The 13,729-nt window shown below is 47.9% G+C and overlaps 1 protein-coding gene across 4 annotated transcripts in view; it reads left to right on the forward strand.

The window, feature by feature from the left end:
• WBP1L (WW domain binding protein 1 like) overlaps window positions 1-13,161 on the forward strand; it is a 60,872-nt gene extending 47,711 nt beyond the window's left edge. For all 4 annotated transcript variants that reach the window (XM_047825921.1, XM_047825922.1, XM_047825924.1 and 1 more), the window contains exons 3-4: window positions 7,976-8,137; window positions 9,481-13,161. In XM_047825921.1, coding sequence (XP_047681877.1) covers window positions 7,976-8,137; window positions 9,481-10,223 — 905 coding nt within the window. In that variant the 3' untranslated portion in view covers window positions 10,224-13,161. The remainder of the gene's footprint in view (window positions 1-7,975; window positions 8,138-9,480) is intronic.
• Window positions 13,162-13,729: the final 568 nt, after the last annotated feature.

A 13,729-nucleotide genomic window follows, 5' to 3' on the forward strand; every position in this document is an offset into this window, starting at 1 on the left:
AATTTTCCTGTGTGCCGAAGAGTGTCGTGCGTGCACACGCACACACACACACACACACACACACACGCGCACATACAGACCTTAGGCTTCATCAGGACCCTTTCTCCCTTTCAGTTGTAACCTAAGCCAGTAGTTATTACTGGGCCTGCATCAAATGGGAAGCGAAGGTCCTGTTTTAGCACTAAGGCTATAAGGGCTGGTCATCATCATTATTGTTACCCCATGCATTTTTATGGCACTTGTACTTTAATTCATTATTCAGTCATTTATTCATTCAGTAAACCCTTACTCCAGTGGTTCTCAAAATTTGGCAAGCATCCAAATTTCCTGGAGGGCTTATTAAAACACAGAGCTCTCGGCCCTGCTCCCAGTTTTTTATTCAGTAGGTCTGAGATGGACTTGAGAATTTGTGGTCCTAACAAACTCCTACTTGATGCTCTGACCTCTTCTGTGTTAGAAACTGTGGGGAGTCGTACATAATCCTTGCTGTCAACAGGGAATCTCCTAGCAGAGAGAGGAGATAAGACACAGCTCCCCACTAGTAACACTGAGAGTGGAATGTATGTGGTAGGACCACTGTGAATGTTCAGGAGAGTTTGCTTTGGCTAGCCAAGATTCAGGCAGCCTTCGTGGAAGAAGTGGGATTTGAAGTGCACCCTAAAGGGTGGATAGGATTTAAACTCATGAAGAACATAGGGGCCCCTGGGGGGCTTAGTCGGTTACGCGTCTGACTTCAGCTCAGGTCATGATGTCACAGTTCATGGGTTTGAGCCCTGCATTGGGCTCTGTGCTGACAGCTCAAAGCCTAGAGGCTGTTTAGATTCTGTGTCTCCATCTCTGTCTCTGCCCCTCCCTCCTCACGCTCTCTCTCTCTCTCTCTCTCTCTCAAAAATAAAATAAATTTTTTTTTAAATTAAAAAAAAAAAAATTAAACACATGAACATGAAGAAGGGTACAGTGGCTTTGCAGGCAGAGGAACAGCATAGGCCAGGACCCCATGGGAAAGAACATTGTACACGTGATGTTGTTCACCCTTCCCCTGGGCCTGTGGGGCTTGTCTGAGAAGGAGCAGGAAGTGAGCTAATGTGCACAGAGCTCTGCTACATATGAGGCACCGGTAAGGTCTTCAATCACATCATCTCCTTTCACCCCAAGAGCAACCCTGCTAGGTACGCATATCATCCCCATGTGTCCTGACCCAGGGGCGTTAAGTAACTGTTCATTTGGATGCAGATGACTGGTAGGGTCAGTGTGCCTCACTCCAAAGCCACCCCCTTCCAGAACTATGAGCCAGACTAGAAGGTGATGGGCCCAGGTCGTGGAAGGTCCGGAATGTGCGTGTTTAATTTCCACCTGAGGATGCCCTTCATGGCACAAGTAGAGCAAAGAGGAAAACCAAAGGTGAGAGAGGCCACCAACATGCTCAAGTCTAAATATCCTGAACCTGGATCTCCTGATTCTCATGCTAGGGCTCTTTCCCACTCACCAAGCTACATTGTCCAGGGAGAGGTCAGAGCTGGGAATTTCTGCTCCTGAGATAATTTGAGGGACCTTCACCCGGGTATCAGTTTTCCCTTGTTTGGGCCTTAGTTAGGGAGAGGAGAGTGTTTCTGGGCAGTGGAATCCCTCTGAGGTGACATGAAATTCTGTTTAAGACTGCCCCGCTTGTTTTCCACCTGTTAAATTTTCCTTTTTAGTTATCTTAAGATGTCCATTGTTGGGCTGCTTGTAAGGAAGGCCCATGGCATTTGCCACCCTTAGCAGGGTGGAGAGTGGGAAGGTGGGCCTTCTTCTAAGCCCCGATTGGACCCCTGCTCCTAGAGGTCCAGGCTTCTGGACAAAAGTAGGTTCATCAGTAGTACTTGGGCCAGCTTTCCAATGAATGTAGCCAAGAACAGAACCTAGAAGCAGACTTTGGACTTGTTCCACTGTTGCTTTTTTATGGAGTATTTTTTGGGGGGAATAAAAGAGGAATGGAAAGAAAACCCTTCCCATAGGTGGTCATACCTGTAACAAGAATAGTAGTAACAATCTAGAGAACTTATTATATGCCAAGCATGGTTCTGAGGACTCTCCATATATCAACTTGTTTATTCCTCACAGTGACCGGTAAGGTAGAAACTGTTATTCTCCCATTTTACAGGTGAAGGAAGTGAAAACAAAATTACCAAGGTCACAAAGCTAGGAAGTAGTTTTGTGAGCTGTGATTTGAATCCAGGTCACTGCCTCTTCCCTTCTATAACTGCAGTCATGCTTATAGGAAGCTTGTCCAGTCTTTCAGATGAACTTGTAAGTCTTCTGAGGTCTTCTGTTCCCTAATTCAGGCCTTTTCCACAGAGGCAGTGGCAGGAGCTCCTGCTGAGAGCTTTAAGGGGCCAGGGAGGTCACCCACCATCCTATGACGTAGAAGGAGAGCTAATTTACAGTATGCTTTGGCTTCCTAATGAGGAATTTCCTGCCCCGTTGGGGAGTGGTGTTTTCCCAAGTTTATAGTGAACTCTGGGGCACATGACTCAGTTCCTACATTGAACTGTGATTGTTTTTCAAAACTTGTTTTCTGTTTTGCTTAGCATGACAAATGCTCCCCACCATGAGATCACAGCTTTCAAAGTTGTCATTGGGGAATGTAGTCTCTGGGTAGATGTGTGTTTGGAAAGGAGGGCATGCTTCTGTCTTTCTCTGTGTGTCTCTTTCATTAGGTTTTTCTTTTGTAAACTTTCTTCCTTGTTTGTGAAATCTAGCAAAAAGATCAAAAGTTTGTACAACTCCGGAGGGACCAGTCTGGATATTCTCCCTTTTAAACTTGGTGGGACACTACTTTGACTCCAGTGACTCCCAAGAGAGTCCATTTTGTGAGGGCCAGACGAGAATGCCTTTTGCCTTCCCACATTAACCCCACCATTGGGACCAGCTCATTAAGGGTCTTTTCTGGACCTGTGCTAACACACCATCTTGCCACTAGTCGCATTCTGCTTCCAAGTTAGATTTCCCTCCGTTTTGACCCACACACATAATCTTTTGTCATACTGTAGTAGAACTGAAGAGGGGTGTCTGGCTGGCTCAGTTGAAAGAGTGTGCAACTCTTGATGTTGGGGTGGTGAGTTCAATCTCCATGTTGGGTGTAGAGATTACCTAAATAAATAAAAACTTAAAAAAAAGAAATGAACAAATTAGAACTCATTTTGAGACTTGTAACATAAATATAACATCACACAACTGGTACCTGGTAGGGAGACTTTTTCTACCTGTTATTCTATATGAAAAGAAGTAGGGTGGTGGAATTTCAATGGACGCATGAGTTGTCTGGTGCTCTCTTAGATATGACTAAGGCAGTTTTGCTAAGGGTGTGTGTTCTAGTTGTCTCATTTCTTCCCCTAGTCTCCTGCCCTGCCTAATTTTTCCTTAAAAAAAAAAAAAAAATCTGTTTTTCTGTTATACTCCTAGTTTGGTGGATCTCAGTCTTGACTTTTTCTGGATGAAGGATTCCCTTAAGAATCTGATGAACATTGGGGCGCCTGGGTAACTCAGTTGGTTAAGCATCTGGGTCTTGGTTTTGGCTCAGGTCGTGATCTTGGTGGTTCATGAGATCAAGCCCGGAGTGGGGCTCTGGGCTGACAGCGTGGGGCCTGCTTGGGATTCTCTCTCTCTCCCTCTCCCTGTTGCCCTCTCTCTCTCAAAATAAAAATACATAAGTATTTTTTAAAAAGAAAAACAAAAAACAAAACATTGAAAAATAAAATCATGTTTCTTATATAGTCTATAAAATGAGAAATACTGTCCCTGGATCATTTATATTGCAGCATAAAGGTTAAAAGTTGGTTTACCTTTTAGGTAAGAAACTACTGAAAAAAATGCCTTGGGAGGTAAAAACTAGTTGAGTTAGATGCTAATTATCTAATGAGAGAATGTACGTTAAAGGTATACCAAGAAATATAAAGGATTGTGAGACTATGCTGGGCAGGTGAGAGAAATATAGGTAATATGGACAAGTGGTTAGCCCAGAAACTCTTAGACTGGACTCTAAAATGCATTTGGAAACCAGACTCTTCAGCAGAATGCACTATACTTTTTTGTGCCACCAACCCCCAGCCCTGAAAAGGGTCACAGATGCAGATGGCAGGGGCTGAGGATGTTACGGGACAGCATCAGGGAACCACTTCCCTCCCAGAGCTCTTCTCTGGCCTCAGCACCATTTCTGAGGGCTCTTGTGATGGTGTTTATCCAGTCCTCAGTCAACCAGCAGCAGGAGAGAAAAATATAAGTGAAATTAAGCAAAGGTCATTAGCGAGTCTGGGAAAGACCACAAAGGAGACTTCTTGACTTCACCGTATGTGTATGTTCTCTGCTTAGGAATGGGGTTTTTCAGGGTGCCTGGGTGGCTCTGTTGAGTGTCCAACTTCGGCTCAGGTCATGATCGTACTGTTTGTGAGTTTGAGCCCCACATTGGGCTCTGTGCTCATAGCTCAGAGCCTCGAACCTGCTTCAGATTCTGTGTCTCCCTCTCTCTCTGCCCCAACCCACTCGCATTCTGTCTCTATCTCTCTCAAAAATAAATAAACATTAAAAAAAAAATGGTAGGGGTGCCTGGGTGGCTCAGTTGGTTAAGCGTCCAACTTCGGCTCAGGTCATGATCTCATGGTTAGTGGGTTCCAGCCCCGCATCAGGCTCTGTGCTGACAGCTCAGAGCCTGGAGCCTGCTTCAGATTCTGTGTCTCCCTCTCTCTGCCCCTCTCCCCAGCTCATGCTCTGTCTTTCTCTGTCTCTCTCTGTCTCTAAAAAATAAATAAACGTTTAAAAAAAAAAAAAGAAATGGGGTTTTTCTGTTTGCCAATGGGATAAAGGGAAAAAATCCTCAGCCCATTGTCCTCCGCCTGTTCTCTGGTTGGGAGGCCTCAGGAGAAGGTTCCATTGAACACTGACATGTGCTGAAAGCAATTAGGTGTCATACATACAATGGTGTTGCCCGCCTGCCAGGGCCAGGCTGCTGTACCACTGTCCCGTTTCACTGTGGTGGCTTTGTGAGAAGATTCAGCAGGGACACCCCTGGGGGACAGAAAGAGCCATTGCCAGAAGCCACACCCTAAATGTCAGTGCGATCTTTTGGAATATTGTATTCTGGTACAAATGGGGAATAAAAGCAGGTTTATTCACATACAAGTTTGTTTGGGGGACAGGGGGCTTTTTTTTTTTTTTTTTTTTTTTTAAGTAAGCTCTGTATCCAGCACGGGGCTCAAACTCACAACCCTGAGATCACACAGTCTACCGAATGAGCCAGCCAGGAATCCCAGGGCTTTTTTTTAGAATTTATTTTAAGTTATTTTTATTCTTAAAAAATTTTTTTCTTAGATGTTTGTTTATTTTTGAGAGAGAGAGAGACAGAGCATGAGTGGTGGAGGGGTAGAGAGAGAGGGAGACACAGAATCTGAAGCAGGGTCCAGGTTCTGAGCTGTCAGCACAGAGCCTGATGTGGGGTCTGGAACTCACAAACCGTGAGATCATAACCTGAGCTGAAGTCAGACACTTAACCGACTGAACCACCCAGGCGTACCCCACCCCCCAACGCCCCACCTTTTTTTTCTTAATAATCTTAACTCATTCTGGTAAGAGATTCATGTGAAAATGCTTAAGTTCTAAACACAAATTTATCATCACAAAGCAGGTAATCAAAAATACAGGTAGCATTTGTAATAGAAAAAATTGAAATTAATCAGGTGTAGAGAACAAATGAACAGTAATCTGTTCTTAGTAACAACTCACCTTACAATTGTTCCTCAGATAAATTTTTTATTGAGAACTATATATATCCTTTTTATTTTTAAGAACTACATGTTCACCTTAGAGAAATTTGAAATGCAGATAAGCAAAAAACAGGAGATCTAATACCAGAAAATCTACTGTCCTGTCATCCAGGTCAAAGGTGGCTTCGCTTTTTTTTTTTTTTTTTAATGTTTATTCATTTATTATTATTATTTTTAATTTTTTTTAACGTTTATTTATTTTTGAGACAGAGAGAGACAGAGCATGAACAGGGGAGGGTCAGGGAGAGAGGGAGACACAGAATCTGAAACAGGCTCCAGGCTCTGAGCGGTCAGCACAGAGCCCAACGCGGGGCTTGAACCCACGGACCGCGAGATCATGACCTGAGCCGAAGTCGGATGCTTAACCGACCGAGCCACCCAGGCGCCCCTATTTATTTATTTTTTGAGAGAGGGAGAGAGAGAATACCAAGGAGGCTCTGTGCTGAACATCACAGAGGGGCTCAAATTCACAAACCATGAGATCGTGACCTGAGCTGAGATCAAGGGTTGTATGCCTAACTGACTGAGCCACCCAGGTGCCCCAGGATCGTATTTTATGCTGTTTTGTATTTTGCTTTTCTTTCTTTTTTTTTTTTAATGTTTATTTATTTATTTTGAGAGAGAGCACACACGCGTACAAGTGGGGGAGGAACAGAGAGAGAATGAGGGAGAGAATCCCATGCAGGCTCTGCACTGCCAGCACAGATCCTGCTGTGGGACTCAAACCCACAAACTGAGATCATGACCAGAGCTGAAATCAAGAGGCACTTAACCGACTGAGCCACCTAGGTGCCCTGGTTTTTTCGCTTAATGTTAGAAACATCTCTATATGTCAAAAGTACGATTCTATGAATATTGTTAAATGATTTATGTCATTTCATTGTGTGAATACATTACCAGAAGAACTTAAAAACCTATCTAGAAATTTATTATTATTATTTTTTAAGTAATTTCTCCTCCGAATGTGAGGCTTGAATTCACGACCCAAAAGAGGTCTATGCTCCACTTACTGAACCAGCCAGGCATCTTCCCCTCTTAATTTTTTAAAGAAAGGACAGCAAAAATATAAAATTGGTCACAGACATTTTTAAGTTTAATTTACTTTGTTTCCAGGTTTATAATTTTAAGGGCAAAATTGAAATTTCTCCTAATCCTACCACTTAAAAATAAGTCACTATTTTTGTGTTTTTCCTTCCAGTCTCTTCCCCTCCGTGTGTGTGTGTGTGTGTGTGTGTGTGTGTGTGTATTTTTCTTTTTTTTTTTTTAACAAAATTGCTCAAGGATTTTCTGCATACATTTGAAGATTGGAGAGGGGTCTTATATTGGGGTTTGCAAAGATTCTCTGAGTCTGACCCAACAGAACACAGTGGGAAACAAGAAGAAATAATCGGCCTGGAGAAGGGGAGGCTGCTAATGGCCCTGAGCCTAATGTAATCACAGGCCAAAGGGAGGTGGGGGTGTTATTTGCAACTGTAGGGGATGGAATTGTACTGGATTATATCAAGAGCAGAGGAAGTCATTTACACTCTCTAGGGAAGAGATGGACCTGAGGCGATTAGAATTTTTCCAAGTATAACTTTAGTGACTTGTATTACACCAGTGTGCGTGGAAGAGAAAAAGCCCGTGATCTTTTTGGTGATATCAAGAGAATCCTAAGAATTCTCTTATCAGGCAGCCCCTCCAAGGCCCTTTGCAGTTGCTAATCCGCTGGGATTTTGAGGGGCTCTTTGCTTTTGGTGAGTAGTCTCATATAGCAGCAGGAAGTGAGGCTGTGGACTGGCCGTACGGTACTGAGCAGGGCTTGGAGGTGGGGGTGGGAGATGCGTAATAAGAAGGGCCGAAGCATTTGTGTCCGGGACAAAAAGAGGAGGAGTGTGCTGTCCTAAAAGGTGAGCGTATTTCATGCCCACCAAACCTAACACGTAGGCCCAGCGGTGCCAGACAGGTGTCTGTCACCCTCTCCCACCCCATCTTTCACTCTGGCACAAGCACGTGTGAAAATTGAACACAGGTTCCAAATACGAATTCACTCGGTGAGGCCCGACAGTGCCAGCCTCGACCAGGTGGGCACTGTCTGGGGAACCCCCCCCCCCCCCCCCCCCCCCACTCAGAAAGCTGCCCCTCTGGCTGCTGTTCACGTGCTGCGTGTGCCTCTCTGCCTTCCTCCCCATCCCCAGGGTTCTGGCTGGTGTGGACCATCATCATCATCCTGAGCTGCTGCTGTGTGTGCCACCACCGCCGAGCCAAGCATCGCCTTCAGGCCCAGCAGCGGCAGCATGAAATCAACCTGATCGCCTACCGAGAGGCCCACAATTACTCAGCGCTGCCATTTTATTTCAGTACGTACACGAAAAGCCGCCAACCCCCCCCCTCCCCCCCAGGGAGGACACACAGACTGTGGGCCCCAGTGGGCCCTCTTACCCAGCACAGCACAGAGTCTTGCAGCTGTGGGAATGAGGGGCACTCCCCTTCGGCACAGAGGAGCATGTGAAGCCGCTGGTCCGGTCCAAATCCACACCGGCCAGGTTCTGACCAGGTTTTGGATCCTTTAGCAAATTATTTTTTTAAGGCAGATGGTCAGAGGATGTATGATGTGAGTAAATCAAGGTTTAGATTCCTGTGGCCTGAAATCCTTCCATTTTGCTAACTGCCCTGTGATATGCCTGAGCCAAGGCTGCCATAAAAGAGGCAGATGGTGGCTGGGGCGGGGGGGTGGGGGGGGTTGTGGTGGTGACACTGGGACTTCCTGAGAACCAAGAAACGTGGTGACTCACTGAAGGACACTCACGTGACTTCCCCAGGGGGAGGTTCTTCACACATGACCTCTCAAAGGGTCATTGGAGGCCCAGCTTGTCCAGAGCCATTCTACAGTGTGTTCTATAAAAGAAAGTGGCCACAGGTGTGGAATTACACATCCGGAAGCATTAAGTGCTTAGCACAGTGCCCGGCATATAGTAAGTGCTCAGTAAATGCTAGCAGTTATTGTTATAACCAGACCATCTGTGCCTTGAGACATTCAGCACATTCGAAAGATAATAAGCCTTGGTTGGCAGGACCCTCCCCCTTCGCTGGTAACCCACCCGCTCCTGATCTGAGTCAGGATGAGGCTTGGTTTGTCTCTCCAGACCACCTCCAGCCACACTAGATTGAGGGACAACACAGATTTCTACCCTCCCAGAAAAAAGGGCCCTTTACATCATATGCATCTGGAAGGGTGGTGGGGTGGGGAGGGGGGAAAAAACGTTGTCAAGAAGTCTTAAATTAGGGTCCCTGACCCTGAGGCCTTATGGGACATAGATGGAGGACACAGTCTGAGCAAGAAACATGAGACTTGGGGGCATGTGGAAACAGATCTGTTCCTGGCAGGAACGATCTCTTGGCCATCCACCACACTTGCCTAACCCTCTGCCTTAACTGCAGACAGGCAGAAGTCTTGCCTATGAAGCAGCTTTAGGGGCTCTCAGATTTCAAGAAGCTAGATTAGGTCACTCCCAGTCTGTCCCTCCTCCTCTGCACAGTTGTCCCATCCCCCTGCCCTGCCCACAAGCAGGAGCTGTAGCTGTCACTTCACGGGTATGGGGGGTGGGGATGGGGAAGAGGCATATGTTTAGTGCAAGCTTTGCAGTCTGTCCTACAACAATTGCCAGTGCGGTAATTTCTCCTCCCTGCCTCCCCATTTTAGGGTTTTTGCCAAACTATTTACTACCTCCTTATGAGGAAGTGGTGAACCGACCTCCGACTCCTCCCCCACCGTACAGTGCCTTCCAGCTACAGCAGCAGCAGCAGCTGCCTGCGCAGTGTGGCCCCACAGGCGGCAGCCCCCCGGGCGCCGATCCCACCAGGGGCCCCCAGGGGGCGCAGAGCAGCCCCTTGTCGGGGCCCAGCAGAAGCAGCACGAGACCCCCGAGCATCGCTGACCCTGAGCCCTCCGACGTGCCAGCCAGCACAGCAGCCACCAAAGCCCCTGGGATGGAGCCCAGTGGCTCTGTGGCCGGCCTGGGGGAGCTGGACCCTGGGGCCTTCCTGGACAAAGATTCCGACTGTAAAGAGGAGCTGCTGAGAGATCACAGCTCCGAGCAAGGCAGCGCCCTCCCCGATAGCAAAGACAAGACTCCCGGCCGACATCGCCGCTTCACGGGTGACTCGGGCATTGAGGTGTGTGTGTGCAACCGGGGCCACCATGACGATGACCTCAAAGAGTTCAACACGCTCATTGATGACGCTCTGGATGGGCCCCTGGACTTCTGTGACAGCTGCCACGTGCGGCCCCCCGGCGACGAGGAGGAAGGGCTCTGCCAGCCCTCCGAGGAGCAGGCCCGAGAGCCCGGGCACCCCCACCTGCCACGGCCGCCCGCGTGCCTGCTGCTGAACACCATCAATGAGCAGGACTCCCCAAACTCGCAGAGCAGCAGCTCCCCCAGCTAGAGCAGGCCCTGTCTGTGGCCTGAGAACTTGGCACAGCAACCAGGGTAGGGGGGAGCATCATGACAGAAGCATTAAGTGACTTTCAGAAAAAGTGGTACAGCCACTTCCGTTCTTTGCCCCCCGCCCCTCGCTCCTGCATTTTCCTACGTCTCCAGCTGCAGCTGGGGGTGTGGATGCCTCTCTGCCCACAGGAGCACAGCGTTGTGGAGGGCTGAGAGGTTGGTTCGTTCTGTGACTCATTCCTCATATCCCACCCTGTCCCCCCTTTTCTCTTTTCAAGTCATATCTCAGTACCTGCTTGGGTCAGAGAGATGTGTGTTTCAGAAGCCCCAAGGAGGGGGCTGAGACTGTGCCCTGAGGTGACTTTGGTGGTGGAGTGGATTTATGCTCTGGTGTTCATTTAAGAGAACTTTGCTGTGTCTCAGCCTGGGAGAGGTGGCAGGTCTCAGCCCTGGGTGAATAAGGAAGGCCGCAGAGGCCCAGGGATTGTCACCCCTCGCTGCCAATGTCTGCAGAGCCAGAACTGGGCTCGTCCTGGGGGAAGAGGAGAGCTGATAGGCAGTTGTGTGGTAGGTTGGTGGGGGGCTTGCTGCTCTCAGATTCCAGGTGATCAGGTCAGTGTACCACTGGGCATCCTTGAGGGGCCCTTCCCAGCAGGTTTTGGCTGGCCACAAGACTGGTTCAGTGTGGAACATCACATCACCTTCTTTTTGGTTTCTCTTTAAACAACAACAGAGCTGAAAACAAGAACTTTATCAGTGGGGGCAGGCCAAAAAAGGGAAGTCTGTGGCTCTATCCCAAGTTGACCTTTAAAGAGCCTGGCTGCCTTTGAGCCAGGAGGAGATGCTTCCTGGGCAGGCTTGGGGCTATCTTGAACTTCTGTGGAACCGCAGGAGGCCCTAAGCCGTGGCAGTGGATCTGGGTGCAACTCTCCGCATCTCTATCCTTTGCTCTGTGCCTACGGGTGACCAGGGTCCTCCCCCACCCAAACACACAGTCCGCAGGCCTTCATGTCTCGCTGTTCTCTATGAACAAATGAGGCTGTGGGTCCTCAGAAAGAGTGGTCCCATAGCCTGGCTTTTACACAGTATTTTCTCTTGATTCTGAATACGTTCTTCTGGGGTTTTTTTTGTTTTTGTTTTTTTTAAACTGACCACTCGGAAAAAAGAAATGCCTTGGTTATCTGTGGTTTTCATGCCCTTCCCAGTCCTTCCCCAGCCCCCTTTTTGAGTGGGGTAACTATTTTTGTAGCCTATGTAAAGAGCCTAAGTGGCCCCGGTAGGAGGGTGAAGGCAGTGGTCCAGAAGGCCTGCAGGATCCTTATTACTGTAGTTGAGCTTTGATAGGAATAACCTGAATGGAAAAAGCAAACAGCTAAAACTAACATTCCCTGTCCAGTGCTGTTCATATGAAGAGTTTGGTTCTTTCCCCCTCTCTCGAACGATGATATTCACATTAGGCATTGACATTGCAGTAAGAAAGGAAATATATATATATATATATATATATATATATATATATATATATTTGTACAAAAATAGACAAATCCAAGTCTGTGAGGTGAACAAGTGTCTGCGTTTGGAGTCCACAAAACCAAAATCCATGTTGAACAAAGTGAAGTCTGTGTACAATGACTTTTTGGATAACCTTTGTGTGTCTGTCCATTGTGTGTGAGCCCCCAGCCCTGTTTTCCTGTGAATATACTTTGAATGGCAGCCATTGTGCTCACGTCAACCACATGTTCGGAGCAGAAATGGCGCTCTCAAGGTAATTTATTTTACACATTTACTGTTTACTGAACAAACGTCTGACTGTGTACTCGGGTGTATCCAGCAGCATTGTCAATGGCAGGCCTCCCCCCCCCCCCCCCCCAGCCCCGCGTCTGCCAGAGACAACTGTGCTCGAAGTAGAGGCTTTCCTCTACCCATCACTGCAATTTGCACATCGCTCCGTGGACACTCGGAGGCCTGTGTTCTGTTCCCTGTAAATGGAAACGTGCTCTGAACCTGTCTGTCCCCCTTGGCGCCTCCTGGCCCTAGGTGTCAGCCCCCAGGGGGTGTTCAAAACCACTCGGCACAGAAGGCGAAGGCGGAACTTCAGACAGAAGCTTGATTGGATCTTCAGTGACAAGCTTGGACTAGCTGTGGCCCAGACGTCAGCCCTGTGCCCGGAATTGTCAGGAGAGTTTGGGAGACACCACAGAGCCAAAGGGCTTACCTCTCTCTGCCGAGGTCCAGTGTCGTGCAAGCAAGCCCGTGTGTGGCAGGAATGGGTGGGAGTGTGTCAGCAGCCCTCAGATGCCTTTCCTTCCACCGTTGTTGTTGTTGTTGTTGTTGTTGTTTTTTAAATAAAATCCCAAACAACTCACTGAAGGATTCACCAGAATGAATCCTTCTTCAGTTAACTGATCAAATGGATGAAGCCTAGCCCTCTCAAGTTTCCTTCCCCAGTTGGGAGTGGGGAACTGGCCTGCGTGTTAACTGTTGGGGTCACTGCAACGTCCTGCCCTAAAGGCATGAGAAGAAGAAAATGGAGCTGCCGGAGCCGGGCTTGATTCCAGGGGTCACAGTCCGGCCCCTGCCAAGGGGGGGGGGGCTCCCCTGCCAGGAGAGAGGTGGAAATAGGGAGCTGAAGGACTAGTCAGGGGGCCAGGGAGATTTGACTGAATCTGGTTTTCCAGGTGAACAAGAAGGAAGGGGTTGGTCTGGTCGAGGGTTTGGTGCTACAGTCAGAAGATTTGCAAATGCTAACACATTCCTGTGTGAGGCACATCACCATTTGTCAGTTCTTGTGAATATGTGTATTTTAAGCAATAAGATTCAGCTGGTCAGACTTTTCTGGGCAGTCTCGGTGACGCATTTCCTGTGCTGTGATTGTTCTGAAGACAGAGTGGCTCTAACCACTGTGAGAAGCCCAAATAAAATCGATCCCAAAAACGCGACTGTTCTTTTTTTTCTTGCAGCACTTTGGGTTTTTGTTGTTGTTGTTGTTCCCCTTCCTCATACTTCAAGGCTCATCCTGCAAGATTCCTAGCTGCATTTTTCCCTGGTCCACACAGGGACCGAGAGAAGTCACGGAGCGGTTGAGGACAGGCCCCTGGCCCGAGCAGAGACCACGGGACCAAGGGCAGGCTGGGTAATGCTTCTGCTGAGGCCACACTTTGTCCTAAGGAGTTTTCCCTAAACCCTCTCTCTGCCAAGGGTATATTTCTGATGTTTGGAATACTTTGTAAAGTTCCGCAAGCAGGTTAGAATCAGACACAAAAAAAAGCAGAAACAAGTTTTCTCACATACCCGGAAGCTGAAATGACATTTGAAAGAAGGCAAGCACTCCGTGAGATCTTTTAATGATGTGATAGGGGGATGTCTGGTGGGCTCAGCCGGTGGAGCGTGACTCTTGATCTCAGGTTTGTGAGTTCGAACCCCGCATTGGATGTAGAGATCACTTAAAAATAATAAAAATCTTGGGGGCACCTGGGTGGCTCAGTCGGTTGAATGTCCGACTTC

Source organism: Prionailurus viverrinus, chromosome D2, assembly GCF_022837055.1.
Source record: "Prionailurus viverrinus isolate Anna chromosome D2, UM_Priviv_1.0, whole genome shotgun sequence".
Classification (NCBI taxonomy): Eukaryota; Metazoa; Chordata; class Mammalia; order Carnivora; family Felidae; genus Prionailurus; species Prionailurus viverrinus.